Source organism: Rutidosis leptorrhynchoides, chromosome 9, assembly GCF_046630445.1.
Source record: "Rutidosis leptorrhynchoides isolate AG116_Rl617_1_P2 chromosome 9, CSIRO_AGI_Rlap_v1, whole genome shotgun sequence".
NCBI classification, from domain to species: domain Eukaryota; kingdom Viridiplantae; phylum Streptophyta; class Magnoliopsida; order Asterales; family Asteraceae; genus Rutidosis; species Rutidosis leptorrhynchoides.
The window spans coordinates 317446083-317472894 of record NC_092341.1 but is presented as its reverse complement, the minus strand read 5'-3'; the positions used below and the strand labels follow the sequence as shown (position 1 = coordinate 317472894).

General features: G+C 35.2%; 2 protein-coding genes across 3 annotated transcripts; both read right to left on the bottom strand.

Annotated features, from left to right (window-relative positions):
- Positions 1-535: 535 nt before the first annotated feature.
- On the bottom strand, positions 536-5459 carry LOC139865987 (D-cysteine desulfhydrase 1, mitochondrial-like). 2 transcript variants are annotated; one of them, XM_071854113.1, is made up of 10 exons: positions 5205-5459; positions 5026-5091; positions 4334-4528; positions 3913-4023; positions 3216-3307; positions 2933-3025; positions 2778-2835; positions 2562-2675; positions 1822-1919; positions 536-1052 (listed from the first exon to the last, which is right to left on the bottom strand). In XM_071854113.1, exons 1-10 carry the CDS (start codon positions 5448-5450, stop codon positions 848-850), a joined length of 1278 nt encoding a protein of 425 aa, XP_071710214.1. In that variant the 5' UTR covers positions 5451-5459; the 3' UTR covers positions 536-847. The 2 variants fall into 2 exon arrangements, with proteins under 2 accessions (XP_071710214.1, XP_071710215.1); XM_071854114.1 differs by having other exon boundaries at positions 881-1069.
- Positions 5460-12025: 6566 nt separating this feature from the next.
- On the bottom strand, positions 12026-26368 carry LOC139866974 (D-cysteine desulfhydrase 1, mitochondrial-like). Its single transcript, XM_071855278.1, has 10 exons — positions 26237-26368; positions 26072-26137; positions 25367-25561; positions 25034-25144; positions 24458-24549; positions 13638-13730; positions 13479-13536; positions 13283-13396; positions 12696-12793; positions 12026-12314 (listed from the first exon to the last, which is right to left on the bottom strand). Exons 1-10 carry the CDS (start codon positions 26366-26368, stop codon positions 12137-12139), a joined length of 1137 nt encoding a protein of 378 aa, XP_071711379.1. The 3' UTR covers positions 12026-12136.
- Positions 26369-26812: the final 444 nt, after the last annotated feature.

The window sequence follows — 26812 nt, the reverse complement described above, 5'->3', positions numbered from 1 at the left end:
ATGGATCCGAGAGCACAAGGGGGATCAATCCATGATCCGTCAAATCTTCGAAAAATCATGTGCGATTGTCGACCGAATTACATTATCCACGACATTTTCATCCCGGAGCATAAACCGTAAACGAACCGCTATCCTTCTTTGACTTTGACTTGCTTAACCCGAGATTGCACTGGCAAAACACTAGCTCTAATCCCATTCATCGAGACCGAATTTCCAACAGAATCCGCCACTTTATTCTGTTCAACACCAAAATGATGCTCCACTTCATATTATATTCGTTAATAATAGTAGTTATTTTCCAAAATTAAATCATGATTTATGCACGTCCAAAATAGCTTTTGGGACAATAAATGAAAAAAATCCTATTTAATATTATCCTGATTACGGAGTATTTTTTAATGGTTAACAATCTGTATCCCCAACCACACTTCAATAGTTCAATCATTTCTTAAATAATGCTAGACATAAGTATAATTATCACATTCATTGCATTATTTTGCAGCTTGTTGTAAACTATTTTAGTCGTAACACATAATAACTATATACGGGTACTTAATTATTTATCACAAAAATGTCACATTAGGCTATCATATCCAATAATTGTCCATCTTGTGACAAAAACTTAAAATACGCTTATACACGATTTAGTTCTTTACTTTAAAGTTAAATAAATAAGTAAATAAACCAACAAAACACCATCTTCTACTACCAATTTATTATAGCTGATGATTGTTCTTATTTTATTTTACAATCACTTTCAAAACTCCCACCTGCAATGTCAAGCTCTCACTTTGGAGGCTTGTAACCATCAAATGGAGTCATGAAGCCGCGATTATTGGTCGAAAGTTCAGAACATTTTTCCGGTACCATCTTTTCGTGGGACCGACTCATCAAGTTCCATTCTACGCCATTTTCCGACCAATGAGGCCATTTCTTCGTTTTCGTCGTATAAACCAAGTAACCCTCCAGTGTGTATAAACAAGATCTTTCTCCCTTCCCACTTAGCGGGATTTCGTTTCATGTCATTCATCATTCCATAAGCCGCCTTACCACTACAACGTTAGTTGATCTGGATAAAGTTAAACAAATTTGATGCAACTGGTATATGTTTAAAAGTATGTAACCGATAAACCTTTATGTTACTTTATGGGTGTAAATGAACCGAGATACTCAAGATTGACTAGTTAAAAAATTGATTTGAGCTCAAACATATTCTGAATTTTGAAGATCGTTTAGTAAACGAACTCGAGCTTCTTATATCGAGCTCGAACACACTCGCGAGCCTAAGCGAGTCTTTCAGTTAATACATTTATTTTTAATTTTACAATAATTGATATAACATATAATAATTATATAAATATAAATATAGCTAGTATATAAAAACGAGCCAAGCTCGAGCTTATATAATATCGAACGAGCCGAGTTCCAGCTTAACACATTAGGTGTGAAACGAGCCGAGCTCAAGCACTTTAAATTCTAAACGAGTCGATCTAGAGGACTTCACTCGTCTAGTTTACACCCCTATGTTACTACTGTATGCAAGTGATTCTCTTTTTTTCCCTTTTCAAAAAATTACAACTATAGCATTTTCTTGATGCATAAGTAACCGACAACAAACGAAATACTAAGGCATTATTGAAAAGCTGTCTCAAAGATGCCTAAATTTAATAATTAATCTACTCCCAGTTTATATTTAAAGGAATTGTCAACCTATAAACCTTTGTTTATCAGAAAAACTAATCTTTCTTAGTGGAAATTAACCTATATTAGTAGAAGTTGACAAATGATAATGTAAAAAATGCATATAGCAATAGTCCAAACCTGTAAACAGGGTCCAAAATGACACCAGTCGTTTCGGCAATTTCCTTTACAAATTTAAGCTCCTCAGCCGTACACATCGCATACCCAACTCCTTTCGCCTGCCAATACAATTACACGAAATCATTAAGTACGACATTAGATTTCCCAAGTATTATCTAACGTTACATCACTAAAGTATAATTGTCAACAATATAGAGACAAATGTAACACAGATCTTTAAAACTCAAGTTCACAGACCCAAACCGAGTTCAACTTAAACAATAAAAACGGTTCACAAATAACATTTTTGTATTTTTTGGTTTTACAAAGCAAAGATCAACATGAAAACTTATTATAGCTAATAATAATAATACAGGAGGCCTCATGCAATTATGCATCCAGTGCTGGTATATTTTAATACTACCTAGAGGTGACAAAATGGGCAGGTAGGAGATTAAAACACATTTTTAAAGCGCGGGTCTAACAGCGTGGGCCAGGTCGGACCGAACACATTTTATTCAGTTTTTTTATAACGCAAATTAGCATATTCATGTATGTTAATAGACTTGACTTTCACCCCATTTGACCCATTTGGCCTGTTTCTTTTTAGTTAAATCACTTTAATTAACCCATTTGACCCTTGAGATGAAATAACAGAACCAAAACAACTCATTTATAAGTAAACAAGTCGAGAATGCAACTGCTAATATTACACGTGAAAGAAAAATAAGCATGAAACCAGTAGTATTTTATGTTCTTACATTTTCAATGACGACTAGATCACGTGACTGGACCCCAGCCTCAAGTCCATCAAGTAGACCTTGGACATAATCATAAAAGTAGTCTGGGTCATCACATACACAGAATGCAGTAACCTGCAATTAACATATAAATTTAAAAAAAAAAAAAAAAAAAAAAAAAAAAAAACTAGTTGTAAAGAAACTAAAAATCAGAATAACTGAAGATGTAAAATGTACTTTTGCTTTAAGGTCACTTAGCCATGTAGCAATTGATAAACCAGCAACTGTACCACCACTAAAAGTCAAGTATGTTAGAGTTGACGATTAATAAAGCAAAATCGTACTTCTAGATAAAAAATAATTAAAAATTAAAATATGTAGATGAGTAAAACCTGCCACATGCAGAAATAATATCATCAAAGCTTGTTTTGATTGTCCCGTTAAGGGATTGATTTTCAATCTCTCTAATTGCTTCAATATATCCCCTACACAAACGAGAATGTCTCATGTATCGTTGAATTACGGAGCTCATTATATTATTTTAACAGTTTTCGAGGTTTGAGTTAACACGGTTTACTTAATAAAAATGGTCAGTTTTTGGTCAATTTTTTGCATTAATTCCTTATTATTAGAATTTATCAAGTAAAGAAGTCGACGATGATTTTTCAATCTTACCAGGTTCCCAGAGAATTTGATCCGCCGACTGGAATGACATAAGGTTTTCTTCCTTCTTTTATCAATTTTTCTTTCAACAAATTAGTAAGTGCCTGAAAGTAAATCAAGCATTTCAAATTTATGTTAACTAATAATTACGAACACACATACGTGCGAGCAACATTCGAAGTTCCGAATAATTTAAATGGCCATTATTCCAACATGCCTTCCCTATTCTGATCATACTTAAAGAAAAACTTCAACTCATTTTGTAAACTATAAAGAGATTCACATATTTAAATATGTAACTAAACAAAAAAAATTGTTTGCGGGCAGGGGCGGATTTATGTGGGGCCCAAAACCTTCAAATTTTGCCCCAAAATCTCCAAATTTTGCCCCAAAACCTTCAAATTTTGCCCACAAACCTTCAAAATTTGCCTAAAAACTTCCATTTTTTGCCCCAAAACCTCCATATTTTGCCCAAAAAATTGCTACGGTTTTTAATTTTTTTTTTTTTTGCCCCCGGTGAAAAAAATCCTGGATCCACCACTGTTTGCGGGTCAGGGCAACCTGGTATGACCTGCCTAGACAGCAAACCTTTTAGACAACTTACCCAACCCGACCATTTTCCCATCCCCAAGTTTACTAAAAAGTTCAAACAGATGTAATTCTCGATTTGTTCAACAAAGAAATCTATGTACATGAATATCGAACGTACCAAGCTTCCAATTCTTGAATATTCTTCCTTTGAAACAAGATCGATATGTGCACCGACTAATCGCTCCACCAAAAGGTTACCTGTCAATCCAGGGTCTTTGTCCACGAGAACCTGCATATTAAGACACAAATTAGACAGCTGACAGTTAACTAATATTTACAATCACATCAATAGCCTACGAAGAGCTTAAAGGTGCCAATTTTGACCCATTCACTTTTAAATGGGTAAACTTGGATTGTATTTATCTTGAGAACATGGAAAAAATTGTTTCGCGGGTCAACTCACCTGAACAGGCTCTTTCGACCCATACCAAAAGTGACCCATTTCAAACTGACCCTATTCTGAAACATTACCAAACCCGCCCAACCCGACCATCTATTGCCACCTACCAAAAACGGACAGAAGGTTTATATAAGAGAACCTTTGAGGTCCGTAGTATCAGAAAACAATCTAGGTTCAAATACTTGGCAGCAACAGCTGTCGCACGACAATGATTGCTTTGAATGCCACCGATAGTTATTATGCAGTCTGCTCCTTGTGCAACTGCATCTGCCAATAAGAATTCAAGTTTCCGAACTTTGTTTCCACTCAATTGCATACCTGAAAGATCATCACGCTTACGTAATGAAAAGGTTTTGTCAGTTTTCCAATTGAAACTGAATCAAAACGCGCGACTAAACAAATCTATAACATACTGGTCTAACAAGATTGTGATACTTAATCAATCTGATGTGAAAAACATTTCTAAAAAGGTTCAGGTGGTAGATTCCATATATTTTAATCGACTTAAACGTCATCCGGGCATATATGTACAAAATAACAACAATATTAAACATGTCTCAGCTTGATATTAATGTATGAAAAATGATCCAACTTTTTACAATGATTGGCATCAAATCAAGTATGGCCACAACAAATTCATAACAAATGGTCTAACTTTATGGTAAATTGGTAAGACAATAGACAAAAACTTGATTGCAATTAACTTATTTACCCTTACATAGAAAACTAGCACATATCTGCAATTCATAAAGTACACTCCTTTTCCATTTAGTAGCTAAATATAAAGTAAAATTTCAATAATCTGAAAAATATGGAATTGACCCAGATTACCTTTAGCCAAACTTCAGCATCTTTAGGCAAATTAAGAAGATTCCACTTATGAATTGGAGTTGGAAACTGAAATTTAAACAAAACCCACCAATTATAACACAAACTAACATCATCATCATCATCATCATCATCATTATGTGTTACAAAATTAATTAATTAATAAGTGGGTTATAACTTACATGACCAAGAGAAAATGTGTGAGATGGAATTGGATTAAGTTTAGATGCCCATGATGGTGGATTATATGGTTTACGAGTCAAGAATTCAGAAATTGATTCATGTTTCTGATGATTTTGAGTGGTGGATGCCATGGATTGAAATTGAAGACCTTTTGGTTTTTTTGTGATTATATTAATGGGTGATGAGAGTGGGAGTGAGGGACTTGGGTTTAATCGAAGAATATTAGTATAGCTGCAGTTCAACATTGATTTTGTAGATTTGGCTACAGACTATGATGGTCTCATATTTGGGATATAAATAAATATGTACACAGTGGTCAAATGGTTAAATGTGAAACTATAGTGCTCAAGTAAATTCGAACAAGCCTATTTAACTTCGATGGTACCTGACTACCTGGTACCATCGAAGCTGAGATCGCTATGTGTAAGCTTGATTTTAAAAATGACGCATGTTCAATCCCCACTCGTGGCAAGAATTTACAATTTTTGTGGAAGTGTGATATCGATTGCTCCTGTCACATGTGGAGACTCCGTGAAGGTAATTTTCCGGCATGTGGTGGGTCTGGTGGAATTCTAAAGAAAACACGGAGTTGGGGTGTCCCTGCCAAACACACACCTTGATCCTAAAGGTAAAAATGTCTCTTCAAGTGCGAAAATGGATAGAGGTCGATAACCTTTCATTTAGTTTTTGTGTTGGTTTTGTTTATATTGTTTCTTGTTAGGAGTTGTAGTTGTGGTTGTTGTGTTCGCTTTGCGAAAGTGGACGATATTCCTCACACCCATATTCAACAATTTAATATAATTTCTAAACTTTTCAACCCTTTTTACCAACTTTTACTCCCAAACTTCAATTTCAAATTTGACACATCACTCATCACCCCTCCACATTATTCCTCTTTTTCCTTCACATATGTCACGTCACCGCCATTACTTCAAAAAATCCATCATCACCCCATCGCCACTGAATCTAGAACAACGGCGTATGCGCGTAGCTAGAAATCAACAAACACCCCTATCATACTATAAATATCTTACTTTCATCTTAAAATTGCATTTTATGTCAAATGCTATGAGTAGCACCTTAAATGTGCAATGTAATTCTAAGGCTAGCTAGACTGTGTGAAAACCCTTATTTCATTTCTCTCTTTCGTCAAGAAAAAGTCAGATTATTCTAGTTGTACTTATTTATAACTATCGCTATTTATATTGATGCAATATGTTTTGAATTTAAGTTTATATGTCTCCGTTCTATTACCAATTACCAATGCTCATTATAAAATGGACAAAGTTTTAAGAAATGTCAATAATTTCATTGTTCACCAATTAAATATCATCTCTCGAAACTAATACTCATTTCGATCGATTGAAACATAAAGTAGACACTTGATATAAAATTACGAGACAATCCAAAATAGAAGTATGAACGCTTGTACAGTAGTAATACTTAATCTGACTCGTGACCTAATCACTTGTCAAAATGATTAAAACAAACTAAATTGAAATTGAAAATAAATTTATTAAATTATTTCAAAATAAGAGTTAATGACTTTTTTAGACGCGCACAACCAATTTATTTGTTCAACCTGCTTACTCGCTCAACATGTTAAATATTTAATATATACTTGTCAAAATGGTAGTAATACTTAGTTTGAAACCTCCTTATGTTTTGCCTTCATTCTTTCATGATTCAATCGGCATTGTTTCAATGGTAAAACATCGAGTGGGTGCTTTGCTCTTCATTAACAAATTTCTCTTTGAATTGGGGTTCTTGAGATTCCTGTAACAACCCTGGATTTTCCAACGTTTATTTATTAATATTTATTATTAATACTTGCGCTTTAATAAATGTATTGTTGTACATTTACTTGTTACCGTGATTGACTTTACATGCCCGACTTGTCTGACACACGTACTTTTCACGAATAATATTTTTGAGTATTATTTACATTCATAATTAAGTATTATTAATCATTTTTAATTAACTAATGTTAGTAGTTAATTACTTGGGCCTTTTTATTTATTTATTGGTTACTTGGGATTGGACTCTTATTTCATGGACTAGTAAGCCCACCCTACACATTTAATGGACTTGTAAGCCCATGTTATATGCTAGTATTACATTAAGGTTAAGCATGGTTAATTAAGCTAATTAGGAGACCAAGTTGTCTCAAGCATGCAAGAGTTCTTTTAACTTGTTACTCATTTTAGCTCTCACCTCATTCCCACACTAGAAAGCAAGTTTTGACTTCCCCATTTTTGCATGTAAACCGTCGGCCACAAGTGTACAAGGAGGGAGTTCATTTTCACTTCACTTTGTTACTTATTCACTTGCATTTCATTTCTTTTACACACACATTCAAACAACACTTCATTTTCTCTCATTTCTTCTCTCAAAAACTAGTAAGTAACAACATTATTTCTCTTCTTTTTCTCTTCTAAAAACCGTAGCATACAATCATCATCATCAACTTACTACTTGCTTGTTTTGTTACTTGATTATTGTTTGTTGTTGTTAAAGATCAAACTTCCTAGTTTGCATCTCCATGAATCTTGCTTTCTTCACTCTTTTGTTGATGAAGAACCAAGAACAAGAACCTAAAACTTGTTAGTTTGTGGTTCTATACTTAAATGTTTTCAAGGTCTAAAGTTCATAAACTTGATGATCTTCTTTATTTTCATGTTTTGTAGACTTAAATCCTAAGATCCAAACTTTGATTTGAATCTTCCTAAGTATGAAACAAACATGAACATAATACTTGTAGATCTATTTTATTTCTTTCTTTTGTACTTAAAGCAATTCGTGATTCATGAACATGGTCAAGTATTACTAGTTAAAACTTGATCTCATACTTCTTGAAACTAAAGTTAACTTTGTAAGTTCAAGAACATGGACGTTTAACTTTCTAGTTACAACTTCAAACACTTATGTTAGATCTAAGTTTCTATAGCTTATGGTCTTCTTATTTTGTTGTAAACAAGAGCTTGTAAGCTTAAATGCATTTTACAAGATGAAAATCTAAGTTTTATAACTTATGGTTTCATTAAATTAAAGATCCAAGTCTTATAACTTAGGATCTAACTTAAGAACACTAGATCTAGACTTTTGGGTCTAGGATCTTCAAGATCTAACTAAGAACTATGTTCTACAACTTAAGATCTTGTTTATTTAGTTTACTTTCAAGTTTGTAGCTTAATATTGCTAGTAGAACTCATGTATGTGTCGGATCTAAGATCTTGATGTAACTTTGGTTCATCAAACTACATACAACTCTTAAGTGAGTTGTGCTACATATCTTAGACTTACGCTAGTATTATGATGGTCAAACCTTGGTTAAGATGATGCAAACCCATCAACGAGTTGTACACTTGAAGCTATACGCATCAAGGATGAGAACCGTGATGAGCATCAAGCACCAAGAACCCACCGGACCAACTTTCTTACTGTTTATGGAACTGATCAGACTACCTGGGCTACTGGAAAGTTGATTTTCAGTTATTTCGGTTCGATTAGATGATTTTCCGTTTAGACCTCGTCTTAATCCGAGTTACGGTTTAGGATCTATGGCCTCCCGAAAGTCACTACACCCTATTAACGTTGTGCTGAAATTTCTGACCTACTCGCACTTAAACCGTCACCACGGTCAAACAAAGACGATTTTGGTTCTGTAAATTGGTCAGTACCTAGGGGACTCATATACGGATCCATGGCCACTGGTCTCACCTCATTTCAGTTTGTATAGAGGTCGTGACGACTGAACGAAGTCAGACTTTATTTCAAACCCTAGTCTTGACTTAAAACTTACTTTACACTTTTTGTTTGATGATGAATGATGATGATACTTAAGACCTAATTTACATACATTTAAACCTTTGGTAACGATTTACTGACTTAGTAACTTTTGACTTAGGTTTTGGACCTTTCGGACCAACCACTTGCTTACTATTCCCGCGTATCGACTTTTACTACTTTTCACTGTAAGTTATAGCATCTCTTTTTACTTTAACTATCTTGGGAACTAAGAATACATGCGCACTTTACGTTTTACATACTAGGCACGAGTACTTAAACTTTATATATGTGTGGGTTATACAACTACATAAACTTTCCCCTTAGCTCGGTAACGTTTAGTCATTGGTCTTTGAACCGGTGAACGCGAATCTTAGATATGGATCCATAGGGTTTGACATCCCCACTCGGGCTAGTAGCGCTAGCATTTAACGGGTGTTTAATACTTCGTAAACATACGCACTCTCCAAGTGTACTTTTAGGGGGTGATAAAAGTTAAGTTAGTTACCAAGTGCCCACGGTTATACATATACTTTTCATACTGTTTTGAAACGCTGTTTGAAGCACTGAAATCTCGTGGCCTACCTTACATTACTGTTATACTTAAACTATAGCTCACCAACCTTTGTGTTGACGTTTTTAAGCATGTTTTTCTCAGGTGCTTAAGGTTTGCTTGCTTCCGCTGTACTAGTCATGCTTTGTAGACATCCATTGCGCTTGTTAGAGTTGTCACCGCATGAAATATTTTATTTGCATTCAAACTATGTTACCTTTTGAAACAATGATTTGTAACGACCATTGGGTCACGTACTATTACTAATTGCTTCTGTTCATTGAAGCACACTTTTGTTGTAAAATATTTGATGTTGGTCAAGACATCACCTTTTCTTATGAATGCAAACTTCTTTTGAAACAACATATAGTGTTTGACCATGTAATGATCCTGTTGTTGATGGTCCGTACATGTTGATTTAGTACGGGGAATCACAATTCCAATATTGACCCGGATACAATTTGGACTATTTGAATCGCAAAAAATAACGCTTTCTTCAACAGAGAATTTTCGTAATGGGCGAGCATGGCTTGGGACATCAAAGTTATAGTCTTCCTATTGGGCTACTTCCGCAAAATCGTGTTATACACATCAATTTCATATTTGGTTTTCACAACCGTTTATATTGATTATGAACACTTAGTTGAGTTGAGCTTATAGCATCTGAGCTCCGGGAGTAGGGGAGAGTTTATTTATTATCAGTATAACAGATGCAATCTATTCAACATTTAGTTTTTTCATACAAGACTTACAAATTATCAAGATGATAATAATTTTAACATGCCCACTTTATAAAACATGAACTAAGTTGAACCCATATGTAGAACTGAAAAAATAATCTTAATAGAAAATGGTTTTTTGCCTTATGGTAGAGGAGACCATTAACCAAGATGTTTTAGTGCAAGTCTCGCGAGAGACATAATGTATATTGATCAAGCATAATATAGTCCAAAGGGTTCGGTCTATGCAGGATTAACAAATAAGGGGGATTAAGGGTTCCTTGAGTTTACCTCTCCGGTCCAGAGAACCGTGAGTAACCCTAATACGAGATGATGATCTCAGAAAGGGTGGTTAAACATGAACACCATCATTCGGTTAGCCGGAACTGATGGCTCTAGGGCAGTGTTAGGGTTTATGTTATGACAACGTTACGTGAAACCGCAAGGAGTGTTGAGTGACTATTCCGGTTGCGCGAAGATAATACTCTTGAGGATGATTTTGGGTGGATCAAGATGATTGTATTTTCAGCCCGAGTTATGTCTATTTATACATATGATCCTTCGTGCCACGTAAGGGGACAAAAAGACATATTAGTGCCACGTTGTTTTGTTCTTGTCCTTTTATTCCATAAAGCTGCAAAAGGTGTTGCCATTACCTTAGTGCTGCCCCCTTACGCCATGCTGTCCTTTTTCAGCCGTTATGCAGTGTCAGAATCGTACCAACCTGCCATCGTGTCCTTTCTGTTTTAGTGTCACCGTCGAACACTTTTCATCTTGTAAATACAATCTTAGTGGCGCTATGAACCGACGTCTAATGCGCGTCGTTAGAAACTTATGCAGCTGATGTGCAATTATACGTATCATTATGAACTTGCGCGACTATTGTGGGGCTATGCGCGCCATCAGGATATTGCGCAATTGATGTGTAGCTATGCGCATCATTATATATGTTATGTGAATTGTACATATATGTCATATACGATATTTGTCATTATAGGGAAAAAAATTTCCAATCCATTTGAAGTTTTGAACATCTAACCTCTACCCACCCTTTTCCCCCCCAAAAAACTACATAAAATAGGAGAACTTCATCAAATCAAATCGATGAAAGCCTACTAACATACAAACAAAGAAAGAAAACTCGGACCTAATCTAAAACAAAACAATTATGCACTCAATGTTATCTCTGACTTGAAGAATCCACCCAGGTCGCATTTTGCTTAGTTCGGGGGCAGCGGGGAGGGAGGGTTTTACCGGCCATGCCCTCAGATTGGTCCGGGTTTTCTTCAGGACAGTAGTTGGGGCGGGTTATGCAACTACAGGAAATGAACGCGTGAGTGGTTTAATCTCTTGGGTGATCCTATACCGATGTAAAAAAAATTACCATTTAACATCTAGTTTAACATTTAACATTTTAACATCTAGTTTAAATAAAAGAATCCGAATCCAACCACGAGTCTTTTCAATCACCTTTCAAATAATGGTAGACTTGCATTACTTTGGAGCTTGCTGTTATTATTTTAGTAGTAACAGTAATAGATAAATATACGGGTAGCTAATATTTTTATGATAACTATTTATCACAAAAATATCATTTTTGGCTATTATATCAGTAATGAATTATATTGAACAAGAAAAACCTCATCTCATATTACTTATTTATCTTGTGAAAAATAAGCGAAACACAAGATTATTTTTTAATTTAAACTTCTAACACGACTTAAAAAACAAAAACAAAACAAATATATATCTTATACGACAGGCTTATTATAACAACTAAAATATTTATTATATGATCACTTTCAAAACGCCCACATGTAATGTCAAAGTCTCACGCTGGACCATCAAATGGAGTCGTGAAGCAGTGATATTCTCATGGGACAGACTCATCAAGTTCCATTCTACGCCATCCTTCGACCAATGAGGCCATTTCTTCATTTTTGTCATAAAAACCGAGTAGCCCTCCGGTGTGTATAAACAAGATCTTTCTTCCTTCCCACTTAACGGGATTTCGTTTCATGTCATTCATCATTCCATAAGCCGCCTTACCACTACAATGTGAGTTGATCAGAATAAAATTACACAAAAGAGAAATCGTTTCTCTACTAATGGCAGAGAAAGTCTACCAGTCCTCTACTTGTGAGTAGAGAGACTACCTTAAGAAAGGACTTACGGCCAATAAGTAATAATTGTATACAAGTATTTAATGAAAATCTTTATGTTAAAGTATGCAAGTGATTCTCTTATCTTCTTTATATTTAAAAAATTACAACTATAACATATTCTTGATGCATAAGTGACCAACAACGAACAAAAATGGGTAGTCACGATTCAAGGTCATCTCAAAGATGCCTAAATTATCGGAAACTAATATTTTTTAACGGAAGTTAAAATGAAAATGTAAAAAGGCTTATAGTAGTAATAGCCCAAACCTGTAAACAGGGTCCAAGATGACACCAGTAGTTTCAGCAATTTCCTTTATAAATTTTAGCTCCTCAGTAGTACTCATCGCATACCCATCTCCTTTCACCTGTCAAAACAATTAGAACGAATTCATAAAGTAACATTGCCAACAATGCGCTTGTTACAACACAATGTAACATAAATCTTTAATACTAAAACTTACATACCCAAACCAATTTCATCTAAAACAATAAAAAGGTTCTCAAATAACAATTACACATTTTGTTTATTTTAAAAAGAAAAATCAACATAATGGACAGGTAGGATATTTATGTATGTATTTTAAAGCGTGGGTCGAAATGGCGTGGCCAGGTTATAATGAGAATCAGCAGACCTTTATGCATTTGAATAGATTTAGGATGACTTTCATCCCATTTGGCCAATTTGACCCGTTTATTTTAGTCATATTATTTTGCTTAACACATTCGACTTTTATTAAGATAAAGGAACGGAACCAAATTAACGCCCTTATAAGTAAACGAGTCGAGAATACTACCACTAATCTTACATATGAAAGAAAAATAAGCATAAAACCAGAAATTTTATATACTCTTACATTTTCAATTATGAGTATATCACGTGACTGAACCCCAGCTTCAAGTCCATCAAGTAAACCTTGGACATAATCATATAAGTAGTCCGGGTCGTAATATATAGAGAATGCAATAACCTGCAATTGACATGTAAATAAAACACACAAATCTACTAGTTGTAAAGAAACTAAAAATCAAAATAACAGACGTAAAATGTACCTTTGCTTTAAGCTCACTTAGCCATGTAGCAATTGATAAACCAGCAACCGTACCGCCACTAAAAGTCATGTATGTTGGAGTGAAGATTGGTTACGTAAAAATCAAACTTAACTTATAGATAAAAAAAAATATAAGTTAAAATACGTAGATGAGTAAAACCTGCCACATGCTGAAATAATATCATCAAAGCTTGTTTTGATTGTCCCGTTAAAGGACTGGCTTTCAATCTCCCTGATTGCTTCAATATATCCCCTACACAAACGAAAACCTCTCATATAACCTTGAATAACCACCTTGAAATAATCAACTTCACAGTTTTTTAACGATTTGGTATTTTTACTTAAGCAAAGCAACAGTATTAGACATATAAGCCCAATCATATAATCAAAGCAACAGTACTAGACATATAAGCCCAATCATATAATGAGCTTGGGGGTTTTAGATTAACTTAGGCTCCAAGCGTTTTTGTCTTAGACATTCGATGTAATACATTGTTTGATTAATGCAAGAAAAAATATATTCTCTGGAATTTTATGGTATCATAGCTAGCCACAATTCCGATAACAAATCCGGCCACAATTCCGATAACAAATCCGGCAACAATTCCGATAAAAAATTCGGCCACAACTCCGACAATAATTCCGACAACCTTAACTACCACATCTAATCTTTTAAAATCTGCTTCGTTTCACGTAAAATTAAAGAACACCTCATATACCCTGACCTCCGCACCAAAATTCCGAACAAACCCAAAATACTTCATCACCGTACGAGCACCACAACGTCGTCACAAGGCGTCACCGGAATATTTTTGTTTTTTACGGAAATCTTGTTTTTCCGGCGCGTTTCATCTCACCGCCTACACAATCGGACTCCCCTCACAATTCTGACCTTACATGCAAATATTGCAAAAAAGACCACCGTCTGCTGCAGCCCGCTGCTGCCTCTGTTCGCCAGAACCCTAATTTCCAGGTTAATATCTAATTTTAAATTCATTAAAGATGGCGATGATTTCATCTTTTACAACTGCCGGGAAAACCTCTCATAATTCACATAAATTTTACTTTATTCTTTCACCCACAAATTATGGTCACTGGAAAACTACGATTCATCCGATCCTTGTTACAAATAACATGTTTGGTTATGTGGATGTCACAATTTCTTGTCCTTTGAAACAATTAAAGTCAACCGAATCTGGCGATGCTCTAAAGCATAACCCTAATTAGCCAATCAGGATTTCTAATGATGCCCATGTTCGTATGTTGATAATTTCGACAATTTCAAATGCATCTTTTCGGCATATACATGGAGAAACTTTCGTGATGTTTGACTTTCTTTAGAGCGAGCTTATGCACCGCACACATCTTCTCGAGAATACACTCTTAAAACACAACTTTTCAATATCAAGATGTACGACGATGAAACATCGGACGATATCTTAGTCTCGGGAATATGCTAATGCTCTTGCAGCCATCGGTTGTGAAGAAGTAAAAGATAAAGACCTAACATTACTTGCAATTTATGGTCTTCGTGAAAAGTATAATGGTCTTAATTCTACTATCACTGCAAGTCAGTTTCTGACTATGTTTAGTGAATTTCATATTCTTCTTAGTGATCATGACTATATGTTGGGTAAGGTTCATGAATTGTTGCATCTGTTACTCAAGCTTTTACAACCAACATTGGGTTTTCTGGAAACTTTTTGAACCAATTGTCATTACCGCAATCTCAACTATTGGCCATATAACAACAATTGGCCGCTCTTGGACTTCAAGTCACCACGACCACACCATTAGACTCTCGGGCTTTCTATAGTGCTCGTCAGCCTAACAACAACAACAACAACAACAATCGTGGGAATCGTTGTCGTAGAGCTACTCGAGGTTATAACAATCATGGTCGAGCTGACAGTTGTAACTTCAACTGAATTTCCAACCAAAACACGGTACTTGTAATTGGTGGGATTGGGCACATTTTATCAAAGTGTCTAAACGTGACCCGTCTACTATTCGTTCCAGGCCAATAACTAACTTTGCAGACAGTCGCGGCTTTTCAACAGCACCATCTAGCGCTTGGTTTCCAGACACGAGTGCAAACAGCCATGTCACACCAGATTTAGGAAGTATGGACAATTCTGAATCATATCATGGCAACGACACGCTCCATGTTGGTAATGGACTAATGGTATGTCATATTGGTTCATCTAAAATTTACTCGCCACTTAAAACTTTTCGATATGCAATATTCATCATGTTTCTGAAACCAAAAAGAATCTTCTTTCTGTTGAATTTTTTTTGATGATTATCATGTCTTTTTTGAATTTCATTCTAATGATTTTGTTGTGAAGGACGAGTCTGCACGCACTATCCTTCTCACGGTCCCAGTAAACATGGTCTTTACACGCTCGAGCTTCCACAGTTTCAGCCACTCAATAATATTGCCTTTTCAGTTACTCGTGCATCTTCTACAATTTGGCATATGCGACTTTGACATCCACATCAACGTATTTTACAGTTCATGCTTTTTAGATCTTCTCTTCCAATTACAAATAAATCTTTATCAAATTCGTGTAGTTCTCGTCGCATGGGAAAATCGTCAAAGTTATATTTACCCGTTTCTACTTATCGAAGTAATAAAATTTTAGACTTGATTTATTGTGATGTATGGGGTCCTGCACTAATTTTATCTTTTGATGGACATCGATGTTTTATAATATGTGTTGATCATCACGCTCGTAACATGTGGATCTACCCTTTAACACAAAAACTTGAGGTATGTGACACTTTTAAACTTTTTGTAACCATGGCTAAGAGACGATTCACTACTAAAATAAAAAAATTTCAAACTGGCTGAGGTGGTAAATTTTTAACTTCATATTTACTGTCTCGTAGTATTATCCATCGTAGTTCTTGTCCTCACATGAGTGAACAAAACGGATTTGTTGTGCGTCGTAATCGCCATGTTGTGGAAACTGATCTCTCACTTCTTGCTCAAGCTCCGTTTTTGGCACTTTTCCTTTGGCACAACTGTTTACCTCATTAATCGCATGCCAAATCGAGTATCAAAAACAACTCACCTTTCGAATATCTACTCAAACGTTCTCCTGATTACTCATTCTTTAGTGTTTTTGGATGCCAGTGTTTCCTCATATTTGTCCCTATCAGCATCACAAAATAGATTTTCGATCAACACCTTGTGTCTTTCTTGGTTATAGTCACATTCATCATGGTTATTGATGCCTCGATCTGTCAAGTGAACGACTATACATTGCTCGTCATGTTCACTTTGATGAGGATCAATTTCTGTTTGCGATTGTTTCATCCCCTTCTTCATTGCCTAATACACATTGCGCGTAAACTTTGACATCACCTCGCGTGATTGCTGACATTAGTAGAAACATCCGAACCACCATCTGAACCATCATCAAAACCAATTTGTCCTACAAATTCTTCACCTACTCTCACTAATACTCCTCCTACATCACCTAAACCTACTCCCACATCCACATCGCCCACTTCACCATCACCATCATCACTACCACCACCACCACCACCTCATCTACGCCCTTCTAACTTAGGACAAAATCCAAAACAATGAGTACCTTTCAAATCTTCAGCTGATAATGTCACCACTTCAAACATTACAGTTACTGAACCCACATCCTTTACCGTTGTTAACAAACATCCTGAGTGGCATCATGCTATGGATGAAACGGCACATGGACTTTAGTTCCTCGTATTCCAGATACTAATGTTGTTAACTGTAAGTGGGTTTACAGGTTGAAACAGGATCAACATGGTGTTATTACTCGTTAAAAAGAGATATTTGTTGCTAAAGGCTTTCGGCAACAACCGGGGATTGATTTTCAAGAGACGTTTAGCCCTATAGTTAAATCAACAACTGTAAATGTTGTTCTATCCCTTGCAATTAATCAAATTCGGCCACTCAAACAACTAGATGTACAAAATGCGTTTCTCCATGGCAATCTTAAGGAAGCGGTCTATATGAAATGATTGCCACGTATTTTTAATCTAAAACGTCCAGATCATGTGTGTTTGTTGCATAAGTCTACTTATGGTTTGAAACAAGCTCTACACACGTGGTTTCAACGACTCTCCAAGTCTCTCCACGATCTGGGTTTTACATGCTCCAAAAACATATCCATCTTTTTTTATGTATTCACGTGATGGCACCCTCATGTACATTCTTGTTTATGTGGATGATATCATTATTACAGGAAACAATCCTGATATTATTGAGCGACTTGTTCGCCAACTTGGCTTTACTTTTGGGCTAAAAGCTCTTGGCTCCTTGAATTATTTTCTAAGTGTTGAAATTGTTCTATCTCTGACTGTAAATCGATGCCCAAATCGATGCCCACTCCTATGGTTACATCTAGCCCTCTTCATCTAATGTTCTCGGATCTAGTCAAATATCGACATGTTGTTGGTGAACTACAATATGTTACTCTTTCTCGACCAGACATCACATATGCAGTCAACAAAGTCTGCCAATTTATGCACGCCCTAACCAATAACCATTGGTCTGCGGAAAAACAAATATTACATTATCTTCATGGTAGAGTCAATTATGGTATGCTTATTCGTCGAGCCTCTTAAGGCATTTAAGGATAGTCAATGGCAAAGTACTTCATTCTAAACCATTATCTCTTGAAGCATTCTCTGAAGCTGATTAGGATGGATGTCCAGATGATAAGAGATCCACGGGGGGATTTTCCATTTATTTAGGCTCTAATCTTATCTCATGGACCGTTTGTAAATAATGCACCATTTCCCTTTCTTCCGTTGAATCGGAATACAAGGTCATTTCTGACACAGTTGCTGAGCTTACATGGCTTCAAGCTCTTATTCGTGAACTTAACATTCGCACGCACATCTTCATCACTTATACTATGGTGTGATAATCTAGGTGCAACATACTTATCAACCAATTCTGTTTTTCATGCATGAACAAAGCACGTTGATGTCAACTTTCATTTGTTCGTGAAAAGGTTGCTCAAGGAGATTTAAGAGTACAATTCATATCTACAGATGACCAAATATCTTCACAAAGTTATTAACTACTCATCAGTTTCTATTTCTGAGATCCAAGCTACATGTCGTTCCCCACCCTTAGTTTGCGGGGGCTTATAAGACATATAAGCCCAATCATAAAATGGCCTTTAGGGTTTTAGATTAACTTAGACTCCAAGCATTATTCTCCTATATATACGATGTAATACATAATTTGTTTAATACAATAAACAAGACATTATATGAAATTTTAAACAGAAGTAAAAAACGGGGTCCTCGGACTTTGGTTACGGAACTCGTTGTATTTTTTAACAATTTTTTATGTTTGATTCAACAAAGTTTACATTATTGTTTCTAACTATAAAATTTGCACCAAACTATTTACTTATTTTTATCCATTCCACTTTTGATCAACAATAGACGGTTTTTTTTTTATACACAATCTGAGATCGAAAACAACAGAACCATCACTAAATTAGGGTTCTTCGTTCTATCTACAAATCAGTTACGAAATCGCCCAATCTACAATCCATTATTGACTATATACTATGTAAATCAACAATACCCACGCTAATTTTTTTCTCTCTCCTGGCCGTTGAGGCGACTATGGAGGGAAACTCCATTTTTGATCTTTTTTCAAGCTAAATTCACTGTTCTTCATCATTTTCTTCTCATTTTCGTTCTCTTTATTCACTGTCAGATAGCATATGCGTTTTTGATTTGTGTTTTAGATAGATTTCAACATGTCTCCAAACAGAAAATACTCAAAAAGAAAAGTTAAGATTCCGATCAAATTTTCGAATTCTGTACATAACTTGAAATCAAAGGATAACGATAGCGAAGGAAGCAACGAAGGAAGTGATACTGATCGTATTAATCAAGTATCAAAAGGAGAAAAAGTTCAATTGAGAGAGAAAAGTGCTGACGCAGAATCTAAATCATATGAATTAAATGAAGATCAATTCCCAGCCCTAAATTCGAAGGATCCGGTTTCTGTTGAAATTGATGATAATATTGTAGCGGATCTGAGCTCTAAGGTGAACACGACTAATATTACAGAGGGAAATTCTGGTGTTACGTATGCTAAGGTTGCTAATAAGGATCTAGATACGAAGCTGGAGTATATTCCTCTGGAAGTGGATGCAGAAGGGAACGAGTTTGTTGTTTTTGATGATGTTTTCATCTCTGAAGGAAGCAAAAAGTGGAATACAACAGCTTATGGTTACTTCATTGGAGGTAATCTGCCTTATAATATTTTAAGCTTTAACCTGAGAAAGATGTGGCATAAATATGGCATTATTGACATAATTATGGATAATAAGCAGATATGCTATTTTAAGTTCAAATCTATTGAAGGTATGAATTCTGTAGTTAGTCAAGGACCATGGATTGTGAATGGCAAACCACTATATGTTTCTAAATGGGATCCTAGTGTGACAATTGAGAAAGTTGAACCTAGTAAGCTGCCAGTTTGGGCAAAATTGGTTAATGTTCCATTAGAAGCTTGGAATGCCAAAGGTATTAGTGCTATTGCAAGCAAATTAGGGAAACCAATAGTGATGGATACCATGACTGCAACTATGTGCCATAAAGGTGTGGGTAGGGCAGGTTATGCAAGGGTCATGGTTGAGATGGAAGCTGCAAAAGGGTATTTAGATACCATAGACATTCACTATAAAGACAAGGATCAGGTTACTAAGGGCATTAAGAAAGTGGATGTCACATATGATTGGAAACCAGCCATGTGCTCCCATTGTGCAGTCTTTGGACATAATTTTGATGTCTGTAAGAATAGGCCTAGAACAGAAAGTGAATTGGAGGCTAAAAACAAAAAGGTTGTAATGGATGATGAAGGATTTACTGTTGTTCAGAATAAGAAGAATATTTCTCAGAATGCTGGAAAGAAAAAAGAGGTTATTAAGCAAGTATATGTTCCAAAGAATGTGCAGGCCCCTGTTTCAGAAGTCACAAATGTTAAGAGGCAATGGAGATTGGATAGTACAAATAGCAAGAATCTTAAGGAGAGTATGAATAAGTATTCTGTGCTTTCTGATAGTGATGAAGAGTATAGGTCTACTGGTGCTGATCCTGAAGGAAGTAGTGAATCAAATGGTGAGGATGTCCTACCTAATAAGCAGACAAATCAGGTATTAACTGCTAATATTGTGAAAGGTATTGATCCAGGCATTCTGGAACAACATTAATAGTTGTGTAATGGATTTTAAAATAGCTAGTTGGAATATAAGGGGTATGTGCAATGAGGATAAGCAAAAAGAGGTGATCAAATTTCTTAAGGATGAAGGGGTATGTATGTGTGCTATACTTGAAACACATCTAAAGCCTAATAATATTGATAAAGTAGGTGGTAAAGTATTTGGTTGTTGGGAATGGGCATCTAATATTGCTTATAGTCAAAATAGCTGTAGGATTATGCTGGGATGGAATAGGAATGTCGTGTCTAATATGGTTATTCATGTTGATAGACAAATCATTCTGTGCCTAGTTGAATCTTTGGATCAAAAAGTGAAGTTTTATTGTAGTTGGATATATGCTAGTAATAATGGTAGGGAAAGGAAAAAGTTATGGCATCATCTGCAAGCTCATGCTAGTATCACTAAAGGGTATCCATGGGTCCTTATGGGTGATTTTAATGTAGCTAGGAGACTTAGTGATTTTAGTGCAGGTGTTTCGAAAGCTAGTGAAGATATGAGTGACTTTAATGATTGTATTAATGGCATTGAGGTGGATGATTTGGGAAGTACAGGTTTTCACTTCACTTGGACAAAATCCCTCAAGAACCCTAAATGCAAAACACTCAAGAAACTGGATAGAATCATGTGTAATGAAGATTTCTTCTCCAGTTATCCTCAAGCATCTGGTATTTTCTTACCCTATTTGGTTTCTGATCACAGTCCTACATTGTTGCTTATTCCCAAAAGCTTGAAGAAACAAAAGAGGGCTTTTAGATTTATGAATCATGTAACTTGCAAGGATGAGTTTCTTAATATTGTGGGTAGTAAGTGGCAGACTCCAATCAATGGGCACAAAATGTATAAGGTTGTGACTAAACTGAAGATGCTCAAAAAGGATCTCAATTGTTTAAACTGGAATAATGGTAATGTGTTCTTAAAGGTTGCTGATTTGAGGGACAAATTGAAACAATGTCAGGCTGCTCTTGATTCTGATCCTCATAATCAAACACTTAAATCTGAAACTGTTAATATTTTAAAAGAGTATGAAGATGCTAAGAAAGAAGAACTCATTGTCTTACATCAAAAAGCTAAACTTCATTGGTTGACTGAAGGGGATAAGAATACCAAGTTTTTTCATAGTATCCTAAAAAGTAGAAAGCAGAAGAGTAGAGTTGACTCAATCTGTGATGAAGCTGGTAAAAGATACTTTGGAGACCAAGTGGCAGACCAATTTGTTCTTCATTTTCAAAAATTTTTGGGTGATAATGGGAAATGTAGTTCTATAGATGGTGGCATTTTTGATACAAAGTTAAGTAATGAAGAAGCATTAGCCATGGTGGGTCCAGTTATTGATGAAGAGGTTAAAATGGCATTATTTGATATTAATGATAACAAAGCAGCTGGCCCAGATGGATATTCTTCCCATTTTTTCAAAAAAGCTTGGAGCATTGTGGGTAGTGATATTTGTGAGGCTGTTAAGGAGTTTTTTGAATCTGGGAAATTATTAAAGGAGGTCAATGCTACCTTAATTACTTTGATCCCTAAAATTGACACTCCTAATAAGGTGTCTGACTTCAGACCAATTGCTTGCTGCAATGTACTTTATAAATGTGTGAGCAAAGTTCTAACTTGTAGATTAAAAGTTGGTCTGAGTAAACTAGTCAACTGTAGTCAGAGTGCCTTCATTCCTGGTAGAGATATTCATGATAATATTCTGGTTGCTCAAGAACTTTTGAAAGGGTATAATAGGGCATATGGCAGTAAAAGGTGTGCCATTAAGATAGATATTCAAAAAGCATATGATACAGTCAATTGGTGCTTTCTAAAGGATATCTTAAGGTGTTTTGGATTTCATGAAATCATGGTAAGGTGGATTATGGAATGTGTCACCACAACCTCCTTCTCAGTTTGTATCAATGGAGATATTAGAGGTTATTTCAAGGGTGGTAGGGGTCTTAGACAAGGAGACCCAATTTCACCATATTTGTTTACCCTTGTAATGGAAACTTTCTCTTTGATCCTGAAAAATCAAATCAAGAATAACCCTAAATTCAAATTTCATAGCAAATGTAAGCAGATGCAACTTTCTCACATCTGTTTTGCAGATGACTTACTAGTCTTATGTCATGCTGATGTATTATCTGTCAAAGTTATAAAGAAGAGTTTAGATGAATTTGGTATGTGTTCAGGGTTGCTGCCAAATACTGCAAAGAGTACTATTTTTTTTGGCAGTGTGCCTACATACACACAAGCTGACATAGTTCAGATTTTGAAATTTGCAGTTGGTAAGTTGCCTATGAAATATTTGGGGGTCCCTTTGGTTGCTAAAAAATTGGGAATTAAAGATTGTAAATGTTTAGTTGATAAGGTCAAAGGGAGAATTTTAAATTGGAAGAACAAAAAGCTGTCGTATGCTGGTAGGCTCCAATTAATTGCTTCAGTTCTGACTTCTCTACATATATATTGGGCTTCAGTTTATGTCATTCCTTGTGGGACTATTGAAGAAATTGATAAGTGTTTAAAAGGTTTCTTGTGGGGTCAAGGAGTTAGTGCTAGAGGTAAGGCTAAAGTGGCTTGGAAGCATGTTTGCCTTCCAAAGGATCAAGGTGGTTTAGGTTTGAAACCATTGAAGGAATGGAATGATGTTTTATTAATGAAAAACTTATGGAGGATTTTTGCTCATAAGGATTCTCTGTGGAGTAAATGGGTCAACATAATAAAATTAAAAGGTAGAGATATTTGGGACATAGAGGCTGAATATAATGATAGTTGGGGTTGGAAGCACCTATTGAGTTTGAGAAGTAAGATCAAGCATCATGTTCATCTGATTAAGAGGAATAATGTGGATTGTTTTCAATGGATTACAAATTCTGGCAAGTATGTTAATTTTTCTTCCCATCAGGTCTGGATTGATCTAAAAGCTGATAATGTTAAAGTGAATTGGGCTCATGTTATTTGGTTCAATTATTTGGATCCAAAGCAGGCATTTATCATATGGTTAGCCAATCTCAACAGGCTAACCACTCATGATAGGTTGGAGAATTGGATCTCAGGTCAGAATTTTAAATGTGCTCTATGTGGACTGGTGAAGGATTCTGTTTGTCATTTGTTTTTCTCTTGTGAATATAGTAGTAAGGTTTGGAGAAAGATTAAAGAAAGAATTATTTTTAAAGGTATTCTTAATTCCCTGCCTGAGATTATGAATGAGTTGGCTAAATTCCCTGTTTCGAATCATATTTGGAGTATTATAAACAGATGGGTGGTAGCAGCTTGTGTTTACTTTATATGGCAGGAAAGAAACTTTAGGATGTTTAGAAATGAAGAAAGAAAAGAAGATGTCATATGTTCTGTTATTGTGAATTTTGTGCAGTGCAAATTGATGAGTATCAAAGTGAAGAAATCTTCTGCTGTGATGAAGGCTGCGAGTTTGTGGAACATGAGGTGGATTGATAATAAATTGGTGTTGAATTAGGGTTGTTGCTGTTTATGTTGTATGTCTGGTTTTGCTTTTGGATGTATTTCTCTTGTTTTCGGTTTTTTGGTGTTGTGTTGTTTGGCTTTGGGTAATGTCCAGGCCTTGTATGTTTCTTGAAAATTAATATATTTTGATCTTTGCAAAAAAAAAAAAAAAAAAAAAAAAAACAAAGTTTACTTAGTAATTAAGAATGCTTAGTTTTTGGTCAATTTTTTCCATTAATATCTAAAGACTAGAATTTATCAAGTACATAAGTCGACGTTGATTTTTCAATCTCACCAGGTCCCCAGAGAATTGGATCCGCCTGCTGGAATGATATACGGTTTTCTTCCTTCTTTTATCAATTTTTCTTTTAACAAATTAGTAAGTGCCTGAAAGTAAATAAAAAAAAACAGTTCATGCTAACTAATACTTCCAAAAACGTCAGATAATTTTGTAGACATACTTTTTTCTTTGAACAGCAGTATGAGATCACCCAGGGAGGCTAAACAACCCACACGTTCATCTCCCTCAGTTGCATAATCTGCCCCCAACTGCCGCCCATGAAGAAACCTGACCCAATCCGAGGGAGTCGAACTCCTGACCTCTCGCTAAGAGAGGCAGGCCACTACCATGAGTTACAATACAAGGTTATTTTGTAAACCTATTAAGTGATTCACATGTATAGATATCAAACCTATTAAGGGGGCACAGGGCACCTGATATGATCTGTGTGGACAGCAAACCTTTTTGACCACTTACCCAACCCGCCTATTTTTCCACCCCTAATTTACTAAACGATTCAAACACAAAAAAACAAATGTAACTATCGATTGGTCCAACAACGAAATGCATGTACACTAATATTAAACGTACCAAGCTTCCAATTCTTGTAAATTCTTCCCATGTAACAAGATCAATATGTGCACCAACCAATCGTTCAACCAAAAGGTTTCCTGTTAATCCAGGATCTTTGTCCACAAGAACCTGCATATTAATACACAAATTAGACATCCAATATAACTTACAGGTACCAATTTCAACCCATTCATTTATAAATGGGTCAACTTGGACTGTATCAATCTCAAACATATCCTAAAAAATAGCTCATAACGGTAACGATAACAGTTTGATAGACACCTATAGTCAATTTTTATGAAGAAAAAAAAACTCATAAATCACTTTATTGAAAGATTTATATATAAGAACCTTTGAGGTTATTAGTATTAGAAAACAATCTAGATTCAAATACTTGGCAGCAACAGCAGTTGCACGACCACAATTGCTTTGAATGCCACCGAGAGTTATTATGCAGTCTGCTCCTTGTGCAACTGCATCTGCCAATAAGAATTCAAGTTTCCGAACTTTATTTCCACTCAATTGCATACCTGAAAGATCATCACGCTTACGTAATGAAAAGGTTTTGTCAGTTTTCCAATCAAAACATGCGACTATATATATATATATATATATATATATATATATATATATATATATATATATATATATATATATATATCATACTGGCCATGAACTTTTGCAATCTGAGTCGAAAAAAGATTTGTAATAAAATTCAAGTTGGAAAGTCATGTATATTAAACGACTTTAATGTTACATAGGTTGTATTTGTACGAAATGGGAACAATACTAAACATGTTTTAGCGCGATATCAACTTTTTTATAGTGATAATAATGCAACCATGATCAAACTTTTTATAGTGATAGACATCAAATGAAGTATGGCTGCAAACAAATAGTTTCAATCATCGGTATATAAGACAATAGACTAAAACTTCCCATTTACCCTTGCATAAAAACTAGCACATATCTCAAACTCATAAAGTACACTCCTTTTTGATAAAATAGCAAAAAAAAATTCAATAATCTGAAAAATATGGAATTGAACCAGATTACCTTTAGCCAAACTTCAGTATCTTTAGGCAAATTAGGAAGATTCCACTTATGAATTGGAGTTGGAAACTGAAATTTAAACAAAACCCACCAATTATTACACAAAGTAACGTGGATCATGTGTTACAAAATTACTCACTAATTAATAAATAAGTGTTCATGACTTACATGACCAAGGGAAAATGTGTGAGATGGAATTGGATCAAGTTTAGATGCCCATGATGGTGGATTATATGGTTTACGAGTCAAGAATTCAGAAATTGATTCATGCTTTTGATGATTTTGAGTGGTGGATGCCATTTTTGCCATGGATTGAAATCGAAGAACTTTTGGTTTTATGGAGATCATATTTATAGTGATGAAAATACCAATGATATAGCCTATAGCTGCCGTTTAACATTGATGCTGCATTGTCGAGGTATAATACAGCTGCATTTCAGCATTGGCGCTAGCTGCATTGACTTTTTTCTTTTTATCCTAGCGGAAATATAGGCAAGAAAAACAGACAAAAAGTAAAATATTTACTGTATAACGTAACTTTAAATAGTATACATGCGTTGAATTAAAAAGAAAATTAACTAAAAGAAAAATAACTCAATTAAATTTCAGGCAAGATATAAAACCCATGAAAATTTGATTCTACCATTTTTATGGCGTCTATTATTATTTTTATTTTAGTATTTTTATTTTTTATTTTTTAAAATTTTCCTACGTAAAGGCCGGAGGTCCTCTCAGAAGCAATCT